The sequence below is a fragment of the Phyllobates terribilis genome, unplaced genomic scaffold (genome assembly GCF_046119375.1).
Source record: "Phyllobates terribilis strain yellow unplaced genomic scaffold, ASM4611937v1 Scaffold_5__5_contigs__length_657084704, whole genome shotgun sequence".
Classification (NCBI taxonomy): domain Eukaryota; kingdom Metazoa; phylum Chordata; class Amphibia; order Anura; family Dendrobatidae; genus Phyllobates; species Phyllobates terribilis.
In genome coordinates this window covers 349,167,167-349,194,647 of record NW_027362765.1, presented here as the reverse complement: position 1 = coordinate 349,194,647, position 27,481 = coordinate 349,167,167, and the positions used below count along the sequence as shown (strand labels likewise).

General features: G+C 47.2%; 1 protein-coding gene across 2 annotated transcripts in view; it reads left to right on the top strand.

Annotated features, from left to right (window-relative positions):
- LOC141273166 (pancreatic lipase-related protein 2-like) overlaps positions 1-24,948 on the top strand; it is a 122,826-nt gene extending 97,878 nt beyond the window's left edge. For both annotated transcript variants that reach the window (XM_073684619.1, XM_073684618.1), the window contains 2 exons: positions 4,086-4,211; positions 24,408-24,948. In XM_073684619.1, coding sequence (XP_073540720.1) covers positions 4,086-4,167 — 82 coding nt within the window. In that variant the 3' untranslated portion in view covers positions 4,168-4,211; positions 24,408-24,948. The remainder of the gene's footprint in view (positions 1-4,085; positions 4,212-24,407) is intronic.
- Positions 24,949-27,481: the final 2,533 nt, after the last annotated feature.

The following is a 27,481-nucleotide window of genomic DNA, read 5'->3' as shown; positions in this document are numbered from 1 at the left end:
TTATTGCCCAGATGTAGTACTTTGCATTTTTCCCTGTTATAAACCATTCTGTTGGTTGCTGCCCACTGCTCCAGTTTATTTAGGTCTTTTTGAATCCTCTCTCTCTCTTCTCTAGTATTAGCTATCCCTCCTAGCTTTGTGTCATCAGCAAATTTAATCAGTTTACCCTCAATTCCTTCATCTAAATCATTGATAAAGATGTTGAACAATACAGGTCCCAGGACGGAGCCCTGTGGTACCCCACTTGAGACATTCATCCAGCTGGATGTGAAGCCATTTACAACCACCCTTTGAGTCCGATCACTAAGCCAGTTATGAATCCACCTAACAGTTGCCTGGTCCATTGCATACATTTTTTCAATAAGGATGGTGTGAGATACTTTGTCAAATGCTTTGCTGAAGTCAAGATATACTATATCTACAGCATTTCCCTGATCCACCCAGTCAGTGATTCTGTCATAGAAGGAAATTAAGTTAGTCTGACATGACTTGTTAGTTACAAACCCATGCTGACTCTGGTTAATCACTTCATTCTTATCCATGTACTTACATACATGTTGTTTAATAATTTGTTCAAAGATCTTTCCTGGTATAGAAGTCAGACTCACCGGCCTATAGTTCCCTGGGTCCACCTTCTTCCCCTTTTTGAAGATAGGAACAACATTTGCTCTTCTCCAGTCTTCTGGGACTTCTCCTGTTCTCCAAGAATTTTCAAAGATTATGGAGAGTGGTTCTAAAATTTCTTCTACGATCTCCTTCAGTACTCTGGGGTGTAATTCATCTGGACCTGGAGACTTGAACTCATTTATGTTAGCTAAATATTCCCTCACAATCTTTCTGTTTACAGATAACTTGGATTCCTCTATTCCTTTAAAAGGACAGTGAAGATCAGTTGATGTTACATTTTCTTTCTGAGAGAAAACAGATGCAAAATAGGAGTTAAAAAGTTCGGCCTTCTCAACATCCTCTCTTACCATTTCTCCATTTTCATCCTGTAAAAATCCTATAGCATCTTTGACTTTTCTTTTACTTTTGACATACCCCCAAAATCCTTTTTTATTGCTTTTGACATCTCTTGCAAGCCTTAATTCATTGTCAGCTTTAGCTAACCTGATACGTGCCCTGCAGGATCTGCAGACTGCATTATAATCTTCTTTAGATATGCCTCCCTCTTTCCATTTAATAAACATTTCTTTCTTTCTTTTTAGCATGTGTTTAAGTTCTGTGTTCATCCATCCTGGTTTCCTTAAATGCTTCCCATTCTTCCTACTTTTTGGGATTGTTAACGATTGTGCTTTGAGAATCTCATTTTTAAAAATTTCCCATCCTTCCTGGACATTTTTATCCTTAAGGACATCCAGCCATTGGATCCCTCCTATTCTCTTTCTGAGTCTCTTAAAATCTGCCTTTCTAAAATCTAACCTTGAAGTTTGAGTCTTCACATGTCTTCCTCCTCTAGTTATCCAAAATTCTATAATAGCATGATCGCTGCCTCCTAGGGTCCCAGCCACCTTTACCTCCTCAACCATTTCCTCCCTGTTTATAAGGATTAGATCCAAAGTAGCAGATCCCCTTGTTTTCTCCCCTACCTTTTGGAAGATAAAGTTGTCAGCAAGAGAGGATAAGAATTTGCTTGACCTGTTAGTTTTACTTGAGAGAGATTCCCAACAAATGTCTGGATAGTTGAAATCTCCCATGACCACTACGTCATATTTTTTGGAGAACTTGGTCATTTGATACATAAAGAGTTCATCCATATCTGCAGCTTGCCCAGGTGGCCTGTAGTAAATGCCTACAATGGTGTCCTTTCCGTTGTTCTCTCCTTGTATTCTTACCCAAACAGTTTCCACAGAACTCCCAGTCTCTGAAGCTTCAATCTCTGTGCAGATATACGCTTTTCTAACATACAATGCGACACCTCCTCCTCGTTTATCAAGTCTGTTTCTTGCAAATAAGTTGTATCCTTTTAGCCTTTTATTCCAATCATGTGTACCGTCCCACCAAGTTTCAGTGATTCCAATGACATCATATTCCTTTTCCTGCATTAGTAGTTCCAATTCTCCTTGTTTGTTGCCCATGCTTTGTGCATTTGTATAAAAACATTTTAGTTTGTGATTGGTTTCTCTTCCTCCCATATTTTTATTATTTAGATTTTTTTGTCTTTGTTCTTCTTTTCCACTTCCAGTAGCAGAGATCTCAATAGTATTTGTCAGCTGTATGGCTTTTTCTGGCCTTTTGCTTCCCTTCCCACATTGTTCTGGTATAAAGCTCTTCTGATGAGTGCAGCAAGGCGACTTCCAAATACATGTTTTCCAGTCTTAGTAAGGTGCACCCCATCTCTAGCAAGTAGTCCATCGTATAGGTAATTCATTCCGTGATCCAGAAATCCAAATCCTTGTTGACGGCACCATCGACGTAGCCAGTTGTTCACCTGTAGAATCTTATTCCACCTCATTGTTCCATGGCCATCCACTGGGAGGATGGATGAGAAGACCACCTGCGCTCCCAATTCTTTCACTTTCTTGCCTAAGTCTTCAAAGTCACTGCTGATGGTTTCCAGGTCCTTTCTTGCGGTGTCATTTGTCCCCACATGTATTAGCAGGAATGGGTAGTGATCTGTAGGTCTGAAGAGTCTTGATATCCTGTCAGACACATCTGTAATTTTTGCTCCTGGAAGACAGCACATTTCTCTTGAGGTTATGTCTGGTCTGCAGATAGCGGCCTCTGTTCCTCTTAGCAGGGAATCCCCCATGACCACCACTCTCCGTTTTTTCTTCACAACATTCTTCTTTCTCCATCCAGGAGGATTCTGAGGGCTTACAAGATTATTCATTGCTGGCAAAGTCTTATTTTGCTGTATTTCTTCATGGTTCTCCTGCGTGAGAGCCTGGTACTGGTTCCTGAGCAGTATGGGTGCTGACTGCCTCTCGATCCTCCTGCTTCTGTGGGTCACATGCTTCCATTCCTCTGTTTCCTCAGGTGCAGTGAGAATTTCTTCTCTTTCTGAATCATGAAGAGATAATTCTGCTCTGTCTAAGAACTCTTCACCTTCCTTAATGATTTTCAAGGTAGTTAACCTCTCTTCTAGATTTCCCAACTTTTCCTCCAACAGGGACACAAGCTGCATTTCTGGCATGTGAAGTTTGGCTTTTCCACTGGCAAGTCTGTGAACATGTAGCAGGATATGCAACTCACCAAATGGCTCCTGGACTCTTCCATGTTCTTACTGTTAATGTTCTGAAAACAGTGAAAAAAGCTTCAAAATGCGGAGACTCTTCACTTACCCCAAAATGCAGCGGGAATATGCAAATTATCTCCTCAGGACTCCTCCCCTGGTTTAAAGAAGTTTCTGTATTTTCTTGACTATGAAAATTGTACATTCACACTGAAGGCATCAAAACTATGAATTATCACATGTGGAATTATATACTTAACAAAAAAGTGTGAAACAACTGAAAATATGTCTCCACCACCTCCAGGCTGTGTAAGGGCTATTTGACCAAGAAGGAGAGTGATGGGGGGCTACGCCAGATGACCTGGCCTCCACAGTCACTAGACCTGAACCCAATCGAGATGGTTTGGGGTGAGCTGGACTGCAGAGTGAAGGCAAAAGGGCCAACAAGTGCTAAGCATCTCTGGGAACTCCTTCAAGATTGTTGGAAGACCATTTCTGGTGACTACCTCTTGAAGCTCATCAAGAGAATGCCAAGAGTGTGCAAAGCCGTCATCAAAGCAAAAGGTGGCTACTGTGAAGAACCTAGAATATAAGACATATTTTCAGTTGTTTCACACTTTTTTGTTAAGTATATAATTCCACATGTGGTAATTCATAGTTTTGATGCCTTCAGTGTGAATGTACAATTTCCATAGTCATGAAAATACAGAAAAATCTTTAAATGAGAAGGTGTGTCCAAACTTTTGGTCTGTACTGTAACAGTATTATGTTGGCACCGCATGGCAGTGCTCTGTGTCTGTACCTGGGGCTGTAGGGTGACGCTGCTCTCTGCACCTCGGTCTTGTCCTGTATATGGCGGCTTTACATTGTCTACAGACACTCAATTCACAGATCTCTTCTCTCTTCACAGCACATCATTGTGTGACAGCGGCACCGTGCCGGACAGAACCCCCCAGAACCTCCGCCCCTGCGCCGAGCCCGCACCCCTATAACAGCAGCAGAGCAGAGATCGCGATTTACTGTAACATCATCACATGTAAGGTTATCACTGTGTTATCTGTGGTGTTACATAGGACTGCAGGTGACATCTACTACATTATCTGTACTCAGAGAGTTATCACTGTGTTATCTGTGGTGTTACATAGGACTGCAGGTGACATCTACTACATTACCTGTACTCAGAGAGTTATCACTGTGTTATCTGTGGTGTTACATAGGACTGCAGGTGACATCTCCTACATTATCTATACTCAGAGAGTTATCACTGTGTTATCTGTGGTGTTACATAGGACTGCAGGTGACATATACTACATTATCTGTACTCAGAGAGTTATCACTGTGTTATCTGCGGTGTTACATAGGACTGCAGGTGACATCTCCTACATTATCTGTAATCAGAGAGTTATCACTTTGTTATCTGTGGTGTTACATAGGACTGCAGGTGACATCTACTACATTATCTGTACTCAGAGAGTTATCACTGTGTTATCTGTGGTGTTACATAGGACTGCAGGTGACATATACTACATTATCTGTACTCAGAGAGTTATCACTGTGTTATCTGTGGTGTTACATAGGACTGCAGGTGACGTCTACTACATTATCTGTACTCAGAGAGTTATCACTGTGTTATCTGTGGTGTTACATAGGACTGCAGGTGACGTCTACTACATTATCTGTACTCAGAGAGTTATCACTGTGTTATCTGTGGTGTTACATAGGACTGCAGGTGACATCTCCTACATTATCTGTACTCAGAGAGTTATCACTGTGTTATCCGTGGTGTTACATAGGACTGCAGGTGACATCTACTACATTATCTGTACTCAGAGAGTTATCACTGTGTTATCTGTGGTGTTACATAGGACTGCAGGTGACATCTCCTACATTATCTGTAATCAGAGAGTTATCACTGTGTTATCTGTGGTGTTACATAGGACTGCAGGTGACATCTACTACATTGTCTGTACTCAGAGAGTTATCACTGTGTTATCTGTGGTGTTACATAGGACTGCAGGTGACATCTCCTACATTATCTGTAATCAGAGAGTTATCACTTTGTTATCTGTGGTGTTACATAGGACTGCAGGTGACATCTACTACATTATCTGTACTCAGAGAGTTATCACTGTGTTATCTGTGGTGTTACATAGGACTGCAGGTGACATCTACTACATTATCTGTACTCAGAGAGTTATCACTGTGTTATCTGTGGTGTTACATAGGACTGCAGGTGACATCTACTACATTATCTGTACTCAGAGAGTTATCACTGTGTTATCTGTGGTGTTACATAGGACTGCAGGTGACATCTCCTACATTGGTGTTACATAGGACTGCAGGTGACATCTCCTACATTATCTGTAATCAGAGAGTTATCACTGTGTTATCTCTGGTGTTACATAGGACTGCAGGTGACATCTACTACATTATCTGTACTCATAGAGTTATCACTGTGTTATCTGTGGTGTTACATAGGACTGCAGGTGACATCTACTATATTATCTGTACTCAGAGAGTTATCACTGTTACCTGTGGTGTTACATAGGACTGCAGGTGACATCTACTACATTATCTGTACTCAGAGAGTTATCACTGTGTTATCTGTGGTGTTACATAGGACTGCAGGTGACATCTACTACATTATCTGTACTCAGAGAGTTATCACTGTGTTATCTGTGGTGTTACATAGGACTGCAGGTGACATCTACTACATTATCTGTACTCAGAGAGTTATCACTGTGTTATCTGTGGTGTTACATAGGACTGCAGGTGACATCTACTGCATTATCTGTACTCAGAGAGTTATCACTGTGTTATCTGCGGTGTTACATAGGACTGCAGGTGACATCTACTGCATTATCTGTACTCAGAGAGTTATCACTGTGTTATCTGTGGTGTTACATAGGACTGCAGGTGACATCTACTACATTATCTGTACTCAGAGAGTTATCACTGTGTTATCTGCGGTGTTACATAGGACTGCAGGTGACATCTCCTACATTATCTGTAATCAGAGAGTTATCACTGTGTTATCTGTGGTGTTACATAGGACTGCAGGTGACATCTACTACATTATCTGTACTCAGAGAGTTATCACTGTGTTATCTGTGGTGTTACATAGGACTGCAGGTGACATCTACTACATTATCTGTACTCAGAGAGTTATCACTGTGTTATCTGTGGTGTTACATAGGACTGCAGGTGACATCTACTACATTATCTGTACTCAGAGAGTTATCACTGTGTTATCTGTGGTGTTACATAGGACTGCAGGTGACATCTACTACATTATCTGTACTCAGAGAGTTATCACTGTGTTATCTGTGGTGTTACATAGGACTGCAGGTGACATCTACTACATTATCTGTACTCAGAGAGTTATCACTGTTACCTGTGGTGTTACATAGGACTGCAGGTGACATCTACTACATTATCTGTACTCAGAGAGTTATCACTGTGTTATCTGTGGTGTTACATAGGACTGCAGGTGACATCTACTACATTATCTGTACTCAGAGAGTTATCACTGTGTTATCTGTGGTGTTACATAGGACTGCAGGTGACATCTACTACATTATCTGTACTCAGAGAGTTATCACTGTGTTATCTGTGGTGTTACATAGGACTGCAGGTGACATCTACTATATTATCTGTACTCAGAGAGTTATCACTGTTACCTGTGGTGTTACATAGGACTGCAGGTGACATCTACTACATTATCTGTACTCAGAGAGTTATCACTGTGTTATCTGTGATGTTACATAGGACTGCAGGTGACATCTACTACATTATCTGTACTCAGAGAGTTATCACTGTGTTATCTGTGGTGTTACATAGGACTGCAGGTGACATCTACTACATTATCTGTACACAGAGAGTTATCACTGTGTTATCTGTGGTGTTACATAGGACTGCAGGTGACATCTACTACATTATCTGTACTCAGAGAGTTATCACTGTGTTATCTGTAGTGTTACATAGGACTGCAGGTGACATCTACTACATTATCTGTACTCAGAGAGTTATCACTCTGTTATCTGTGGTGTTACATAGGACTGCAGGTGACATCTACTACATTTTCTGTACTCAGAGATATCACTGTTTTATCTGTGGTGTTACATAGGACTGCAGGTGACATCTACTACATTATCTGTACTCAGAGAGTTATCACTGTGTTATCTGTGGTGTTACATAGGACTGCAGGTGACCTCTACTACATGATCTGTAATCAGAGAGTTATCACTGTTACCTATGGTGTTACATAGGACTGCAGGTGACATCTACTACATTATCTGTACTCAGAGAGTTATCCCTGTGTTATCTGTGGTGTTACATAGGACTGCAGGTGACATCTCCTACATTATCTGTAATCAGAGAGTTATCACTGTGTTATCTGTGGTGTTACATAGGACTGCAGGTGACATCTCCTACATTATCTGTAATCAGAGAGTTATCACTGTGTTATCTGTGGTGTTACATAGGACTGCAGGTGACATCTACTACATTATCTGTACTCAGAGAGTTATCACTGTGTTATCTGCGGTGTTACATAGGACTGCAGGTGACATCTCCTACATTATCTGTAATCAGAGAGTTATCACTGTGTTATCTGTGGTGTTACATAGGACTGCAGGTGACATCTACTACATTATCTGTACTCAGAGAGTTATCACTTTGTTATCTGTGGTGTTACATAGGACTGCAGGTGACATCTACTACATTATCTGTACTCAGAGAGTTATCACTGTGTTATCTGTGGTGTTACATAGGACTGCAGGTGACATCTACTACATTATCTGTACTCAGAGAGTTATCACTGTTACCTGTGGTGTTACATAGGACTGCAGGTGACATCTACTACATTATCTGTACTCAGAGAGTTATCACTGTGTTATCTGTGGTGTTACATAGGACTGCAGGTGACATCTACTACATTATCTGTACTCAGAGAGTTATCACTGTTACCTGTGGTGTTACATAGGACTGCAGGTGACATCTACTACATTATCTGTACTCAGAGAGTTATCACTGTGTTATCTGTGGTGTTACATAGGACTGCAGGTGACATCTACTACATTATCTGTACTCAGAGAGTTATCACTGTGTTATCTGTGGTGTTACATAGGACTGCAGGTGACATCTACTACATTATCTGTACTCAGAGAGTTATCACTGTGTTATCTGTGGTGTTACATAGGACTGCAGGTGACATCTACTATATTATCTGTACTCAGAGAGTTATCACTGTTACCTGTGGTGTTACATAGGACTGCAGGTGACATCTACTACATTATCTGTACTCAGAGAGTTATCACTGTGTTATCTGTGGTGTTACATAGGACTGCAGGTGACATCTACTACATTATCTGTACTCAGAGAGTTATCACTGTGTTATCTGTGGTGTTACATAGGACTGCAGGTGACATCTACTACATTATCTGTACTCAGAGAGTTATCACTGTTACCTGTGGTGTTACATAGGACTGCAGGTGACATCTACTACATTATCTGTACTCAGAGAGTTATCACTGTGTTATCTGTGATGTTACATAGGACTGCAGGTGACATCTACTACATTATCTGTACTCAGAGAGTTATCACTGTGTTATCTGTGGTGTTACATAGGACTGCAGGTGACATCTACTACATTATCTGTACTCAGAGAGTTATCACTGTGTTATCTGTGGTGTTACATAGGACTGCAGGTGACATCTACTACATTATCTGTACTCAGAGAGTTATCACTGTGTTATCTGTAGTGTTACATAGGACTGCAGGTGACATCTACTACATTATCTGTACTCAGAGAGTTATCACTCTGTTATCTGTGGTGTTACATAGGACTGCAGGTGACATCTACTACATTTTCTGTACTCAGAGATATCACTGTTTTATCTGTGGTGTTACATAGGACTGCAGGTGACATCTACTACATTATCTGTACTCAGAGAGTTATCACTGTGTTATCTGTGGTGTTACATAGGACTGCAGGTGACCTCTACTACATGATCTGTAATCAGAGAGTTATCACTGTTACCTATGGTGTTACATAGGACTGCAGGTGACATCTACTACATTATCTGTACTCAGAGAGTTATCCCTGTGTTATCTGTGGTGTTACATAGGACTGCAGGTGACATCTCCTACATTATCTGTAATCAGAGAGTTATCACTGTGTTATCTGTGGTGTTACATAGGACTGCAGGTGACATCTCCTACATTATCTGTAATCAGAGAGTTATCACTGTGTTATCTGTGGTGTTACATAGGACTGCAGGTGACATCTACTACATTTTCTGTACTCATAGAGTTATCACTGTGTTATCTGTGGTGTTACATAGGACTGCAGGTGCCATCTACTACATTATCTGTACTCAGAGAGTTATCACTGTGTCATCTGTGGTGTTACATAGGACTGCAGGTGACATCTACTACATTATCTGTACTCAGAGATATCACTGTGTTATCTGTGGTGTTACATAGGACTGCAGGTGACATCTACTACATTTTCTGTAATCAGAGAGTTATCACTGTGTTATCTGTGGTGTTACATAGGACTGCAGGTGACATCTACTACATTATCTGTACTCATAGAGTTATCACTGTGTTATCTGTGGTGTTACATAGGACTGCAGGTGACATCTACTATATTATCTGTACTCAGAGAGTTATCACTGTTACCTGTGGTGTTACATAGGACTGCAGGTGACATCTACTACATTATCTGTACTCAGAGAGTTATCACTGTGTTATCTGTGGTGTTACATAGGACTGCAGGTGACATCTACTACATTTTCTGTAATCAGAGAGTTATCACTGTGTTATCTGTGGTGTTACATAGGACTGCAGGTGACATCTACTACATTATCTGTACTCATAGAGTTATCACTGTGTTATCTGTGGTGTTACATAGGACTGCAGGTGACATCTACTATATTATCTGTACTCAGAGAGTTATCACTGTTACCTGTGGTGTTACATAGGACTGCAGGTGACATCTACTACATTATCTGTACTCAGAGAGTTATCACTGTGTTATCTGTGGTGTTACATAGGACTGCAGGTGACATCTATTACATTATCTGTACTCAGAGAGTTATCACTGTGTTATCTGTGGTGTTACATAGGACTGCAGGTGACATCTACTACATTATCTGTACTCAGAGAGTTATCACTGTGTTATCCGTGGTGTTACATAGGACTGCAGGTGACATCTACTACATTATCTGTACTCAGAGAGTTATCACTGTGTTATCTGTGGTGTTACATAGGACTGCAGGTGACATCTCCTACATTATCTGTAATCAGAGAGTTATCACTGTGTTATCTGTGGTGTTACATAGGACTGCAGGTGACATCTCCTACATTATCTGTAATCAGAGAGTTATCACTGTGTTATCTGTGGTGTTACATAGGACTGCAGGTGACATCTACTACATTATCTGTACTCATAGAGTTATCACTGTGTTATCTGTGGTGTTACATAGGACTGCAGGTGACATCTACTATATTATCTGTACTCAGAGAGTTATCACTGTTACCTGTGGTGTTACATAGGACTGCAGGTGACATCTACTACATTATCTGTACTCAGAGAGTTATCACTGTGTTATCTGTGGTGTTACATAGGACTGCAGGTGACATCTACTACATTATCTGTACTCAGAGAGTTATCACTGTGTTATCTGTGGTGTTACATAGGACTGCAGGTGCCATCTACTACATTATCTGTACTCAGAGAGTTATCACTGTGTTATCTGTGGTGTTACATAGGACTGCAGGTGACATCTACTACATTATCTGTACTCAGAGAGTTATCACTGTGTTATCTGTGGTGTTACATAGGACTGCAGGTGACATCTACTACATTATCTGTACTCAGAGAGTTATCACTGTGTTATCTGTGGTGTTACATAGGACTGCAGGTGACATCTACTACATTATCTGTACTCAGAGAGTTATCACTGTGCTATCTGTGGTGTTACATAGGACTGCAGGTGACATCTCCTACATTATCTGTACTCAGTGTGAGGCAGTGACCAGGATCGTATACGAGGGGCGGTATATATCCCCCAGAATGTGTACAGAGACCTATTAAACCCATTGGAGTGCATTGTGGTCACACACACAGCTGCGGCTGCAATGCAGGAATGAAGGTGAGCATTGACCTGGTCAGACTACCTGGCTAAGGCAGATTAGTAAAACCCGGCAGGGCCTTCATTTCTTGGAGGAGGCTACAGGAAGGCAGTGGGGCGGCCTCCTCCCTCCACCCCGGGTTTTCCAGTGGCTCTTGCCACAGCTCCTTTAAACCCTGCAGTAAGGATTAGTGTTGTTCAGTGTTGGGACCTGCTAGGAGCACAGCAGGGAAGCTCGGCGGCCTGTGTGTAGCTGAACCCCCGCCTGGGAAGCCTCTGCACCCGTCAGGCTCTGAGCGGCAACCATTGTTTAAGGACTCTTGTTAACCCGGCTGCGAACAGGAGGACTTTTCTGTTTACCCGTGAGTTGCTGAATAAAGCTGTTGATGTTGGACTTGCTTGGGTCACTGCCTCAGTTACTGCACGGTGTGAACACTGCCTCCTTACAGCTTGGTGGAGAAAGCAGGCATTGTGCCTGAAGCATACCCCACCGGCAGCTGCATGACCACAATCCGGCCGGTCATCTTTCAGCCCCACCCCGTGGACAAAATGGAGGAGCTGTTAAAGCAGCTGGTACTTACCCAGCAGCATCTGCAGTCTCAGCGGCAACAGCAGGAGCGGGAACAGCAGCACAATCATCAGCAGCAGCAAAAAACAAAAGAACTGATGCTGCAACAGATTGCTGCCCTGCGGGAAACGACCACCACACCGATTCCGGAATGTCGAGAGGCCCAGGATAAGGTTCGCTCAGCGTTGAGGAAGATGGGACCGGAGGACGACGTGGAAGCCTTCCTGACCATCTACGAACGCACAGCAGAGCGGGAAAACCTACCAGCCGGCCAGTGGGCGGAAGTGGTGACTCCGTTTTTGGTCAGCGAAGCCCAGAAGGCCTGCTTCGACCTCAGTCGGGAGGATGCCCAGGAATACCATTTATTTACCAAATAATTACCAATTTACCAATAATTTATCAAAGTGCCGCAGCAGTTAGAAAATGGCAGTTGGACAGGGCAGGACAATTAAACAAACTTGCTTCCAGGTCATCTTTTGGGCAAACAGTATTCACCATTTGTATCTGTGCCATTTATATTCTGGCTGCTACAATCATCCACATTCACCGTTCTCCCCCCAATTCTGCACAGTTCATCCATATTAACCCCTCTCTCCTCTCTTCTCCTATGTACAGCTGTCATGCTCTCTTCACAATGTTATACCACGCAGATCCATTCATTCCTACCATACAACACAGGAAACGCTCTCACAAATCACTCAATCATCTGCTCACTCTCTGTATCTTCCTTCTCTTAGTCGCAGGTGATATTTCTCCCAATCCAGGACCCTCCAGTAATAATAACACTAACTCTTTCCCTGTTACATTCAGAAACCCTGCTAATCTCATTAATATTCCCTGCATATCTTCTGTCTCATTCTACTGTGCGCTCAGCTTGTAATAAACTCTCCTACATCCATGACTTTTTCCTCTCTAATTCCCTTAACCTTCTAGCTCTCACTGATACCTGGATCCCGCAGTCGGACACCACCGCCGCTGCAGCTCTCTCCTATGGTGGCCTACACTTCTCTCATACTCCGAGACCTGACAACAGATCAGGTGGAGGTGTTGGTCTGCTTCTTTCAACAAAATGTACTTTTCAGGTTATCCCCCCAGTACCCTCCCTTATCTTCCCGTCTTTTGAGGCCCACACAGTCAGACTCTACCGGCCCTTCTCCCTGCAAGTGGCGGTTGTCTATCGCCCTCCAGGTCCCTCCCATCAGTTTCTGGATCACTTTGCTGCCTGGTTTCCAAATTTTCTATCCTGTGACATCCTCACGATAATCATGGGAGACTTTAACATCCCAATTGGCGATCCTCTTTCCCCATCTGCCACGCATCTTTTATCACTAACCTCCTCCTTCGGCCTTTCACAGCTTGCTAATTCTCCTACACATGAGGCCGGGAACACATTGGACCTGATCTTCTCACGGCTTAGCTCAGTACATGACTTTACTAACTCTCCCCTTCCACTCTCTGACCATAATCTTCTTTCATTCTCTGTCAAGAACTGTGATTCTACTCAAGACCCCCCCACCGTCCACACTTATAGAAACATACGCGCCATTAACACCCAGAAATTTATAAAAAGGTTGCAATCATCATTGGCCCCAATCTCCTCCCTCTCATGTCCCGACTCTGCATTGAAGCATTATAATGAAATAACGCTATGCGCCCCGGATGAAGCTGCACCTCCTACACAAAGAACAATTCGGCATAGACGGCGACAACCCTGGCACACGCCTCAAACACGTCTTCTCCAGCGGTTCTCCAGGTGCCCCGAACGGCTGTGGAGAAAATCCAATCTGCCCGAAGATTTCCTCCACTATAAATTTATGCTGATAACCTATAACTCTGCGCTTCACCTCCCCAAACAAACCTACTTTAACAACCTCATCATCTCACTTTCCAATAATCCTAAACGACTCTTTGACACGTTTCATTCTCTCCTCAATCAAACAACACAAGCGCCGACCACCGACCTCAGCGCTGACGATCTGGTCAATTATTTCAAAGAAATTTTCTCCCAATCACCAAATGTTATGCATGCTCTCCCCCGCCACATTGTGTCTTGCTCACTTTCTGACTTCGAACCAGTCACGGAAGATGAAGTGATCAGGCTCCTTGCATCTTCTCGCCCTACCACCTGCACCAGTGACCCTATTCCCTCACATCTCCTTCAGTCCCTTGCTCCAGCTGTCACCACTCACCTAACTAAAATATTCAACCTTTCCCTCTCATCTGGTATCTTTCCCTCTTCTTTTAAACACGCCAGCATACAACCATTACTTAAAAAAAACATCCCTCGACCAGAACAGCACGGCCAACTACAGACCTGTTTCCAATCTTCCCTTTATCTCTAAACTCCTGGAACGCTTGGTCCACTCCCGTCTAATCCGCTATCTCTCAGATAACTCTCTTCTTGACCCTTTACAATCTGGTTTCCGCTCTTTACATTCTACTGAAACTGCCCTCACTAAAGTCTCTAATGATCTACTAACAGCTAAATCTAATGGTCACTACTCACCGCTGATCTCCTGGATCTCTCTGCTGATCTCCTGGATCTCTCTGCTGATCTCCTGGATCTCTCTGCAGCATTTGACACTGTGGATCACCAGCTCCTCCTCACTATGCTCCGCACTATTGGCCTCAAGGACACTGTTCTCTCCTGGTTCTCCTCTTATCTCTCTGACCGCTCCTTCTCTGTGTCTTTTGCCGGCTCCTCCTCCTCCCTACTTCCTCTTACTGTCGGGGTCCCTCAAGGATCAGTCCTAGGCCCCCTTCTTTTCTCCTTATACACCGCTCCTATTGCACAAACAATCAGTAGATTCGGTTTTCAGTACCATCTCTATGCTGATGACACCCAATTATACACCTCTGCTCCGGACATCACCCCTGCATTACTACAAAAGACCAGTGATTGTCTTTCTGCTGTGTCTAACATTATGTCCTCCCTCTACCTAAAACTGAATCTGTCAAAAACTGAACTCCTCGTCTTTCCTCCCTCCATTAATCTACCTGTGCCCGATATTGCCATCTCCGTGTGTGGCTCCACCATTACTCCCCAGCTACAAGCCCGCTGTCTTGGGGTCATTTTTGATTCAGATCTTTCCTTCACTCCTCACATCAAATCACTCGCTCGCTCATGTCATCTACACCTCAAAAACATCTCAAGAATCAGGACTTTTCTCACCTTTGACTCGGCAAAAACTCTTACGATCGCTCTTATTCATTCTCGTCTGGACTGCTGCAACGCTCTACTAATCGGTCTCCCTCTTACTAAACTCTCCCCTCTCCAATCCGTCCTTAACGCAGCAGCCAGGATCATATTCCTCGCCAACCGCTACACCGATGCCTCTTCCCTGTGCCAGTCATTGCATTGGTTGCCCATCCAATATAGAGTTCGTTTTAAACTTATCACGCTTACCCACAAAGCGCTCCATGCTTCAGTACCACTCTACATCTCCTCCCTTGTCTCAGTCTACCACCCTACCCGTGCCCTCCGTTCTGCCAGTGACTTAAAACTAAAATCCTCCATAATCCGAACCTCCCACTCCCGTCTCCAAGATTTCTCACGTGCTGCGCCAGTTCTTTGGAATGCACTACCCAGGACAGTGCAATTAATTCAAAATACCCACAGTTTCAAGCGAACCCTAAAAACCCATTATATACAGGAGATGCCCAGGTTATACCAGCTGTACATATATAATTATATACAGAAGATGCCCAGGTTATACCAGCTGTACATATATAATTATATACAGGAGATGCCCAGGTTATACCAGCTGTACATATATAATTATATACAGGAGATGCCCAGGTTATACCAGCTGTACATATATAATTATATACAGGAGATGCCCAGGTTATACCGGCTGTATATATATAATTATATACAGGAGATGCCCAGGTTATACCAGCAGTATATATATAATTATATACAGGAGATGCCCAGGTTATACCGGCTGTATATATATAATTATATACAGGAGATGCCCAGGTTATACCAGCAGTATATATATAATTATATACAGGAGATGCCCGGGTTATACCAGCTGTACACAGGCTCGGACTGGCCTGGCGGGGTGTCGGGAAATTTCCCGGTAGGCCCCGGGCCCCCTGCAGAGAAGAATTTAAAAAAAAAAGTGGTCACGGGCCCTTTAAGGGCGCGCACACGCACTCTCACCGCCGCGATGCCCAGGACAGTAGCGGGAGGGGCCTGGGAGCAGGAGAGCAGGGGCCGCACTGCAGCGTCACACTCAGCAGACAGGGAAGCACGTCTGCTAAAAGTGACGTCACCGCGCGCCCTGCACTGCAGTCTCCCACATTAGGAGCGCGTCTGTACTGCACAGGTAGTGTAATATTAGTGTGTGTTTGTATGAATTTTTATGTATATGCTGCCTGCATGTGTGTATATGCCTGCGTGTGTATATGCCTGCATGTGTGTGTGTGTATATGCCTGTGTGTGTGTATATATGCCTGTGTGTGTATATGCGTATGTGTGTGTGTGTATATATGCCTGTGTGTATAGTGTGTATATGCCTGTGTGTATATGCCTGTGTGTGTACAGTTTGTATATGCCTGTGTGTATAGTGTGTATATGCCTGTCTGTATATGCCTGCATGCGTGTGTGTGTATATGCCTGTGTGTGTGTATATATGCCTGTGTGTGTATATGCGTGTGTGTGTGTGTGTATATATGCCTGTGTGTATAGTGTGTATATGCCTGTGTGTATATGCCTGTGTGTATATGCCTGTGTGTGTGTGTATATGCCTGTGTGTATATGCCTGTGTGTGTGTGTGTGTATACCTGTGTGTATATGCCTGTGTGTGTGTGTATATGCCTGTGTGTGTGTGTATATGCCTGTGTGTGTGTGTGTATATACTGTGTGTGTATATGCCTGTGTGTGTGTATACCTGTGTGTGTATATGCCTGTGTGTGTGTGTATATGCCTGTGTGTATATGCCTGTGTGTGTGTGTATATGCCTGTGTGTATATGCCTGTGTGTGTGTGTGTGTGTGTATACCTGTGTGTATATGCCTGTGTGTGTGTGTATATGCCTGTGTGTGTATACCTGTGTGTATATGCCTGTGTGTGTGTGTATATGCCTGTGTGTGTGTGTATACCTGTGTGTATATGCCTGTGTGTGTGTATATGCCTGTGTGTGTGTGTATATGCCTGTGTGTATATGCCTGTGTGTGTGTGTGTGTATACCTGTGTGTATATGCCTGTGTGTGTGTGTATATGCCTGTGTGTGTGTGTGTATATATACTGTGTGTGTATATGCCTGTGTGTGTGTGTGTGTGTGTGTAAACCTGTGTGTGTATATGCCTGTGTGTGTGTGTGTATATGCCTGTGTGTGTGTGTGTATATGCCTGTGTGTGTGTATACCTGTGTGTGTATATGCCTGTGTGTGTATACCTGTGTGTGTGTGTGTGTGTGTATACCTGTGTGTATATGCCTGTGTGTGTGTGTATATGCCTGTGTGTGTGTGTATATACTGTGTGTGTATATGCCTGTGTGTTGTGTGTGTGTATACCTGTGTGTGTATATGCCTGTGTGTGTGTGTATACCTGTGTGTGTATATGCCTGTGTGTGTGTGTGTATATGCCTGTGTGTATATGCCTGTGTGTGTGTGTGTGTATACCTGTGTGTATATGCCTGTGTGTGTGTATATGCCTGTGTGTGTGTGTGTGTGTATATAGTGTGTGTATATGCCTGTGTGTGTGTGTGTATACCTGTGTGTGTATATGCCTGTGTGTATGTGTGTGTGTGTGTGTGTGTGTGTGTGTGTATACCTGTGTGTGTGTGTGTGTGTATATGTAGCACCCTGAGGATTCGGCTGCTACAGGGGTATTGCACCTCAAGCCAGAGGTGTGGTATTCCACTCCCGGGTAAGGATGGAGTGTGGAACTGAGCTCAGATAGCTGCATACACTACATACATCCCATTTCCGAGGGACAGACCGATGGTACTCCCACTAGAGAAATGTGCAGGTACGACAGTGTCTGTCCCTGGCTGGAGTGGGAGGGGGGTGGAGCATCCCAGTAGTGTGGGGGCAGATAGGGGGAGCAGTCTGGGTAATGCTAGGAGCTCATTGGGTGCTGGTCACCTGAGCTCACACATAGAGGGAGTATATAAGGTGGGAACCATCTTAGATCAGGGTCAGTCAGTCAGTCTTCTGTAGAGAGTCAGCCAGTCCTGAGAGAGGTCCAGGAGCGCCTGCAGAGAAAAGAGAGAGAGGAGAAGAGAAGGACCCAGAGGGGGAGAAGAAGGAACCCCAAGAACCCAGAATTAAACCAGAAGGGTGAAGGGTTGGCACGCAAGGGAACCGGATCCCAAATTAGTGGAGGAGAGAAACAACCCTCAGCTAAGAACCGGAGGCTGCGACATTACATGTGGAGCAGCCCCTCACCAAGTCCACTAAGAAGGCACACCAGGTATAGGGTCAGGGAACCCCGAAGAGGTGCACCCACCAAGAGGCCCGAGGGAGCCGGATATAAGTGGACCCCTGGTGAGAAAGGCCAGTAGAGAGGACAGTCAGAAAGGGAGCTCAGGACCACGCTCCAGAATTGCTTGGGGGTTGGCCGAGTCCAGGACCTGGTGGACGCAGCACGGCTCGGGCGGTCACTCAAGGCCAGAGTGACCAACAGAACAGCAGTAAGTAAAAACCCTGAACTGCACAGCCCGACTCTGAGTCTTCTTACCATCCACACTGCACCACCACTACCACCATCCTCTACACCTGACCCCCTGAGGCTATACCCCTCCCGTTGGGGGTTATACTATCACAGCTGCACACATACCACCAGCCTCAGCGGACCCTGCTGCAGCGGCGGCCTTTTGACCGCAAATCAACGGGTGGCGTAGTCGACACTAAAGAACACTAATAACATCTGTAAAGACTGCCACACACTGAGCTTGACACCCTGGGCACGGACCGGGTCGCCGCCACTCGGAGACTACAACCCCCATCTGATCCGGCTCCGGGTATCCCCTAAACAACACTGGCCCAGGGGGCGCGTCAACTTTGGCGTAGTCGGCAGGATAACGTGCCCCCAACAACCGGGTACTGCGTGCCTGAAGAAAAGTTCACCGTTACCTCAAAAAGAAGTCTCCCGCCGGTTCCGGAGGGTCCCCGCCAACGGACCCCATCACAGGTCGTTTCCCGCCGGTTGTCCGCCATTTGCAGCTTTTTCCCGCCATCCATGGAGTTTCCCGCCACTGGGAGACGATTCCCGCCATTTCCAAAGATTTCCCGCCTTGGAAGAGCGGACGCCATTATGGGCGTGCCAGAGGGTGGCAAAAGGCCACCTCCCATCGTGGGCCAGGTCGAAGAATGGCGCCAAAAGCGGAAACCGCGCCCACCAACAGAGACTGTGATGCTGGAAGTGTCCATCAGCGTGAGAGAACTGCCCCTGGAACTGACAATCACTAAGTTGCCCCGGGACCACCCTCAATGTGGGCGGAGACAGAACAAAAGAACGAAGATGGGTGCAGCCTGGAGGAGTCTGGAGAGAGCGCACCCGGAGACAAGATGTCTGGAGAGGAGTCCAGAGAAAGCGTACCCGGAGATGGAGGGAGAGACAGGCAGCACCGACCCAGTGGTCAGGAGCCTGCTGCAAGCGACAACCCCACTAGGACTGGTGGAGATCCTAGCACAGCTCCCCCGAGACCGGGAGTGTGCACAGACCGCGCTGGAGGGCCTCGCATGGAGGATGGCCCAGGTCCAGCAAGACACGCTGACGGAGTGGAGCCGTGAGATGGCCCAGCAGACCGGAACCTGTCAGCGGAGCACGCCACCCGAGACGAGGAGACAGACCGCCTCTGAGGATGGCGCAGGAGGAATGAAGGCAGGAGACGGCGCCGAGAAGGGAGCTGAACGGACGGAGGCAGGTAAAGGGGACGTCTCTACCCCGAGCCGAGAAACCGTGTACCTGTCCCAGCTCCCCGTCGCAGAGCCCGAAATTCCCCCTGCCGTGCCCGTCGCTGCATCGTCACCGTGCCAGACTAGGCCTCAAGCAGAAGCGGCGGCCGCGACCCCTGTGACGTCACGCGCCTCAACCCTGAGCGCGGCGAAGCAGGAAATACCATCGGCCTGGTCGCAGGGCCGAGTGCCCCCGGGCGCCGCAGTACCAACAGCGCCCTCTACCTCTGCCGAGACACCGGCCTGGTCGCAAGGCCAGGAACACCCGGGCGCCGCCGTCTTCACGGTGCCCTTTACCTTTAGGGTGCCCCAGGCCTGGTCGCAAGGCCTGGTCAATCCGGGCGCCGCTTCCACCACCGCGCCCTCAACATCTAGAGTGCCACACCTGGGTGAAGACTTGTTTGCCCAGCACACGTGCCCGTATGGGCAGCCCTTTGTGTGGCCACCGGAGTACCACCATCCCCGACTCCGGAAAGAAAGACCCCTAGATGAGCCCCTGATTCCGGTTCCGAAGCCCGTTAAGATCACCCCGCTCCCGCTGGAAGAAGCGCAGTTCGAGTGGGACCCCACCGGAGGAGACCTCATGGGATTCACCCAAGAAACGCGGACGGCCGCAGCTGAGCGTGCGGAGTGCTGCCGGCAGCAGTTAGAGGTCTTCGACCGGGAGAGGAGAGAGAGGCGGGTCCGTGAGCAGCGGCTGCAAATCCAGAGCGCAGAGCAGAAGAGCCGGACCAGGAGGAACCCCCGTGCAGCCCACGGTCCCCGTGCCACCGGGACTGTAATTAAATTCCAACTGCAGCACGGTTGGGGTTTCATCAGGGATCATCACACCCCCGGCGACGTCTTTGTCACCCGCAGAGACGTAGAAAGCCATCTGCCGGAGGGACACAGAGGTCGTGACCTATATGTAGGGGACGAGGTCACATTCACCCGGCACAAGTGTGCCAAAGGACCCTACGCCCTCCATGTGCATCGCCTGACGGAGGAGGAGCTGCGGTGTGAGGAGGAGCAAGAGGACCCGGACGGGTCTGAAGAAGGAGCAGGAGGACGCCGTCGTTAAAGTACGGTAAAGAGACTGTAAATAGTTACCCGTCAGGGTATAAGAACTGTTACTGCTGCTAGTTAAAATATAGTCCCCGTTGGGACCAGCAAATTGAACTGAAACCCGTGTGTCCCTATTCCCACTGACCGAGGACTGAGAGCGGTCATTCCTTTCCTAATACCTGGCCGAGGACTGAGAGCGGCCATACCTTCCATTGTATATAGTTGCGCTTTTTAAGGCGCCCCCTACTGGTTTTATAGGAAACTGTTTTTCTTCTACAAGAGACTGTCGCACTTTACCCGGTCACAAGTCGCACCGTGGCCGGAGGAACAAGAAAGTTTTATATAAAAGTTTTTGCTGATAATATATATAATGTTTTATATGTTTATGATGTTTTGAAAAAAAAAAACTGTATGTTTATGGATGTTTTGTTCTCTTACAGCCCGAGGACGTGCTGTGATTTACCAGGGGGAATGTAGCACCCTGAGGATTCGGCTGCTACAGGGGTATTGCACCTCAAGCCAGAGGTGTGATATTCCACTCCCGGGTAAGGATGGGGTGTGGAACTGAGCTCAGTTAGCTGCATGCACTACATACATCCCATTTCCGAGGGACAGACCGATGGTACTCCCACTAGGAATATGTGCAGGTACGACAGTGTCTGTCCCTGGCTGGAGTGGGAGGGGGGTGGAGCATCCCAGTAGTGTAGGGGCAGATAGGGGGAGCAGTCTGGGTAAGGCTAGGAGCTCATTGGGTGCTGGTCACCTGAGCTCACACATAGAGGGAGTATATAAGGTGGGAACCATCTTAGATCAGGGTCAGTCAGTCAGTCTTCTGTAGAGAGTCAGCCAGTCCTGAGAGAGGTCCAGGAGCGCCTGCAGAGAAAAGAGAGAGAGGAGAAGAGAAGGACCCAGAGGGGGAGAAGAAGGAACCCCAAGAACCCAGAATTAAACCAGAAGGGTGAAGGGTTGGCACGCAAGGGAACCGGATCCCAAATTAGTGGAGGAGAGAAACGAAACAACCCTCAGCTAAGAACCGGAGGCTGCGACATTACATGTGGAGCAGCCCCTCACCAAGTCCACTAAGAAGGCACACCAGGTATAGGGTCAGGGAACCCCGAAGAGGTGCACCCACCAAGAGGCCCGAGGGAGCCGGATATAAGTGGACCCCTGGTGAGAAAGGCCAGTAGAGAGGACAGTCAGAAAGGGAGCTCAGGACCACGCTCCAGAATTGCTTGGGGGTTGGCCGAGTCCAGGACCTGGTGGACGCAGCACGGCTCGGGCGGTCACTCAAGGCCAGAGTGACCAACAGAACAGCAGTAAGTAAAAACCCTGAACTGCACAGCCCGACTCTGAGTCTTCTTACCATCCACACTGCACCACCACTACCACCATCCTCTACACCTGACCCCCTGAGGCTATACCCCTCCCGTTGGGGGTTATACTATCACAGCTGCACACATACCACCAGCCTCAGCGGACCCTGCTGCAGCGGCGGCCTTTTGACCGCAAATCAACGGGTGGCGTAGTCGACACTAAAGAACACTAATAACATCTGTAAAGACTGCCACACACTGAGCTTGACACCCTGGGCACGGACCGGGTCGCCGCCACTCGGAGACTACAACCCCCATCTGATCCGGCTCCGGGTATCCCCTAAACAACACTGGCCCAGGGGGCGCGTCATATACCTGTGTGTATATGCCTGTGTGTGTGTGTATATGCCTGTGTGTGTGTGTGTGTGTGTGTGTATATACTGTGTGTGTATATGCCTGTGTGTGTGTGTATACCTGTGTGTGTATATGCCTGTGTGTGTGTGTGTGTGTATACCTGTGTGTGTATATGCCTGTGTGTGTGTGTGTGTGTGTATACCTGTGTGTGTGCTTGGACGCGGTACATCAATGACATCTTTTTGATCTGGCAGGGCTCCCTAGAAACTTTGAAATCTTTCATGGGGGAACTCAATGATGACATTCATTTGAGCCGTCAGGCCAATCCCTCAAGCATTGAGTTCCTCGATGTGAGAGTCATGCGGGATGAGAGTGATGAGAGTCATGCGGGATGAGAGTGGTGAGAGTCACGCGGGATGAGAGTGGTGAGAGTCACGCGGGATGAGAGTGGTGAGAGTCACGCGGGATGAGAGTGGTGAGAGTCACGCGGGATGAGAGTGGTGAGAGTCACGCGGGATGAGAGTGGTGAGAGTCACGCGGGATGAGAGTGGTGAGAGTCACGCGGGATGAGAGGGGTGAGAGTCACGCGGGATGAGAGGGGTGAGAGTCACGCGGGATGAGAGGGGTGAGAGTCACGCGGGATGAGAGGGGTGAGAGTCACGCGGGATGAGAGGGGTGAGAGTCACGCGGGATGAGAGGGATGAGAGTCACGCGGGATGAGAGGGATGAGAGTCACGCGGGATGAGAGGGATGAGAGTCACGCGGGATGAGAGGGATGAGAGTCACGCGGGATGAGAGGGGTGAGAGTCACGCGGGATGAGAGGGGTGAGAGTCACGCGGGATGAGAGGGGTGAGAGTCACGCGGGATGAGAGGGGTGAGAGTCACGCGGGATGAGAGGGGTGAGAGTCACGCGGGATGAGAGGGGTGAGAGTCACGCGGGATGAGAGGGGTGAGAGTCACGCGGGATGAGAGGGGTGAGAGTCACGCGGGATGAGAGGGGTGAGAGTCACGCGGGATGAGAGGGGTGAGAGTCACGCGGGATGAGAGGGGTGAGAGTCACGCGGGATGAGAGGGGTGAGAGTCACGCGGGATGAGAGGGGTGAGAGTCACGCGGGATGAGAGGGATGAGAGTCACGCGGGATGAGAGGGATGAGAGTCACGCGGGATGAGAGGGATGAGAGTCACGCGGGATGAGAGTGATGCGCTCCAGACTACGGTCTACCGCAAACCTTCTGCGGTGAATTCTCTCTTACACGCGTCATCGGCACATCCCAGGCATATGATTAATGCTGTCCCCATAGGGCAATTCTTACGATTAAGACGATTCGGTTCATCTGAAACTGAATTCCTGACAGTCACAAAACCTTATAACTAGATTCAGAGACAGAGGTTCTAGTCGCCGAGCTTTAGAGAGCGCCTTCCATCATGCTAAACACACCAAGCGCCATGACTCGCTATACACGGTCAAACCAGCCAAGGACAACAGCAGCATACGCTTTGTGTATTGTGCAACGTGCCCAGGTCCAAAAATCCACATTGGACTTACCACAAGACAACTGAAAATAAGAGAACGTGAACACGTACCGGGCATTGACGCTGCGGCGGCTGAGACCGACACCTCTCTATTAAAAACATTACCGAAACACTTTAAACTGGATGCGACACATCAAACTTTAAAGTCGGTGGCATAGACCTAATCACCAGCAATATTAGGGGGGGCAGTGTAAGTCAAAGGTTGGCCCAAAAGGAGAGCCGATGGATCTGGGTACTCAAGACCCTACATCCATCAGGCCTGAACGAGAATATCAGCCATGTGCCATTTCTCTGATTGCCCTTTTACCAATTTATATGTGATTTTATGTGCTGTTTTGGTTTTTTTTTCATTAACCTTTGTTCTCTCGGTTTTAGTTTCCTTCTGCTGAAGTAACCCTTCCCCCATTCTTCATGGACGTCATGTGAAGCTCTACCTGTACTGGAGTGTGGATGCCATTAGACAGGCGTGTTGATGCTTATGTATAGATACACATTGGAGATGTTCTTCTCTTCTATAGATATGGCTACCAGCTTTTTCGCCATATGATGCTGTGTGATTCTTCGGGCATGTGATCTTTCACTGCATCTATTATTATTATTATTATTATCACTTTTTACTGCTTTCACTATATGAATGATTACTATCCTGGTCTTGTAGTATAATCTTACATCTTAATATTTAAGTCTTTTCAGACATAATGGACATTTCCTTTTTATATCGTATTTTCTGCTTGACGTGTTTAATTCTGCTTCCTCACAATAATGGGGGTATATTCCAGATGTCTAGACTCTTGTACATTGGCTATATATGGGACTGATGGGCGCCAATCGATTCTTTGATTTTTGTGATCCGTCCTTGGGGTTATATTGTAATTTTATGTTATAATTACATTATTTATTTTTATCATCGATCCAATATTGCCATGCAATGTCCATTCTTTTCCAGCTAATTACATTGTATGTCTATGGTTTTGATTCTGCTCTTTACAGCATAGCATAGCAATAGAACTATGTCAGGTTGTCAGACAGGAACTCCCATTCTCCACTATGACTGGTTACCTTCTGTGTCCATAGATGTGGGGCGGCCTGTACGCATGTCCTCACTGCCTGCCGTCGCTTCCTCGCTGGCCGTATCTCTATATGCTCTGTGACGCGCGGTCACCACGTGACCATGTTGTCGGGGATCACATAACGCGGTTGCCGTGGATGCGGCGGTGACGGACATGCGTCACACCACACCCTCCCCGCACTGATTGGCCGATGTCTCACACACCCTCACATTCCATTGGCCGCTTTGGCTTTTTAAACCTCCTCACCCCTTTAGCTCACCAGTAGTGTTGAGCCACCCCCGTAGTGTTCGAGTTCGGTTCGATTCGTCGAACACCCGTGTGTTCGCCGAACTGTTCGTCGAACTGTTCGTCGAACACCTTCGAACACCGTTAAAACCAATGGCAGGCAAACAAAAACACATAGAAACACATAGAAAACACCTTCAAAGGTGTCCAAAAGCTGACAAACTGCTCAGAAGACATAACTAACACATGGAAAAGTGACAAGTACATATAGTCATGCGAAAAGAAAAGAGGTGGAGGAGTAAAAGGAGGGGGAGACACAGATATAGGCATGTCATGCCCTTCTAAAATCCAAAAAGTGAGAAGCCGACACGTTCAGTCCGCTCCTGCCCGTGCCACCTCCGTGTCGCCGGGTTTGTGCCAGAGCTGCGGTGGACCCTGACGGCTAGCCCCCCTCTCCCAATACTGGTGCCTGTCCGCTGGTGGGTCGAGAGAGCCCCCCTGTGGTGGAGGCAGCTCTAAGCTTTTTAATTTAAATTGTCTCTCTAATTTGAATGAATACACTTTAAATCCATTTACAAGGATCTATTGGAGGGCAAGTCTCATGCCAGCAGCCGCGTAATTCCAGCTCCAGTAGCGTCCACTAAAGCTGCTGCAGTTAAAAAGCTTTTATAAGGATCGAGCTCGGCTGTCCACCGCAAGGCATCCTAGTGCCAGTCCCAGCCCCTATGCCTTGGGGTGCCTCCTGATGCTCTTCACTGAGTATCCCGTGGTCCCGAAGCATTTCCTTTGAAAAAATTAAGTGTCTAAACTACAGGTGGTGTAGCTTGCTTAACAGCCGGGATAATCCGCTCACTGGCAGACACTGCTACTAGGCACAAAGTATTTCCTGGGCTAGATGCAGTTAAAAATTTGTAATTAGATACTCTCGTTGGATGCTGAGAAAGCATTCCATAGAGTCTCCTGGCACGCCATATATGATTCTCTTAAAAAGCTTGGGGTAGGGGTCTAGGGGACCCTTTTATAGCCAAAATCACGGCCCTGTATCGCAATACGTCACCTAGGCTGAAGATAAATGGAACTGTAGCACCCTGAGGGCTCGGTTGCTACAGACGTATTGCACCTCACCCAGAGGTGTGATATCTCACTCTCAGGTAAGGATGGAGTGTGGATCAGGACCCGACACCTGCATGCATTACACCACATTGCCGTGGGGCAGGGCGACCAATATGCCCCTGAGATGGGCACGACAGTCCCTGTCCCTGGCTGGAGTGGGGGGAGGGAACACTGAGGAAGGGGAACCCTGTAGTGCAGGAGCAGGGAGGAAGCAGTTCCTGGGTGCATTGAGAAGGGAGTATAAAAGGTGGGCACCATCTTAGTTCAGTGCAGAGAAGTCTGAGCAGAAGTGGCAGGGAGCAGGGGCTCTGCATGAGCTCTGCTCCGGAGGCGGGCCTAGTAACAGAGGCCCAGGCCTGGAAGAGGGAGAAGGAAGGAAGAGGAGCGGAGAAGGCTCCAGGAACGAGGAATGAAGGGATCCCAGGGGTGCGGACGGGCGAGTCGTCACCGCACGCCCGAATCCACCTGCGTGGAGGGGTCAGGCCAAAGGGGGAGACCGGTCCCCGAAACTAGTGGAGGCAGGAAACGACCCTCAGCTAGAAACCGGAGGCTGTGACATTTTATGTGGCGCAGCCCCTCGCTACACCCGCTAGGAAGGCACCACATAGGGTCAGGGAAACTGGCGCCAAGTTTACCAAGAGGAGGCCCGAGGCAGCCGGACAGAAGTGTTGGTAAGAAAGGCCAGACAAAGGACACACAAAGGGGGTCCTGTGAAGTGCTCCAAAGTTATCTGGGAGTTGTCTGAGCCCCTCACCTGGTGAGCACAGTACGACGTGGGCAGCCGTTACCTGCAGACGTGGTCTGGATAATAAGAACTGTGAGTAAAGGCCCTGAACTGCATCACTGACTCCGTGTCGTTACTGCTGCTGCCCTGCACCATCACCCCCATCCTCCGCATACACTGCCCTGAGGCTATACTCCTCCCGTGGGGAGTTATGCTACGCTCTGCTGCACCCACAACACCAGCCTCAGCGGTCTGCCCTGTAGCGGCGGTTCACTCTGACCGCAATCCACGGGTGGCGTAGTCGGACATTTAAACAT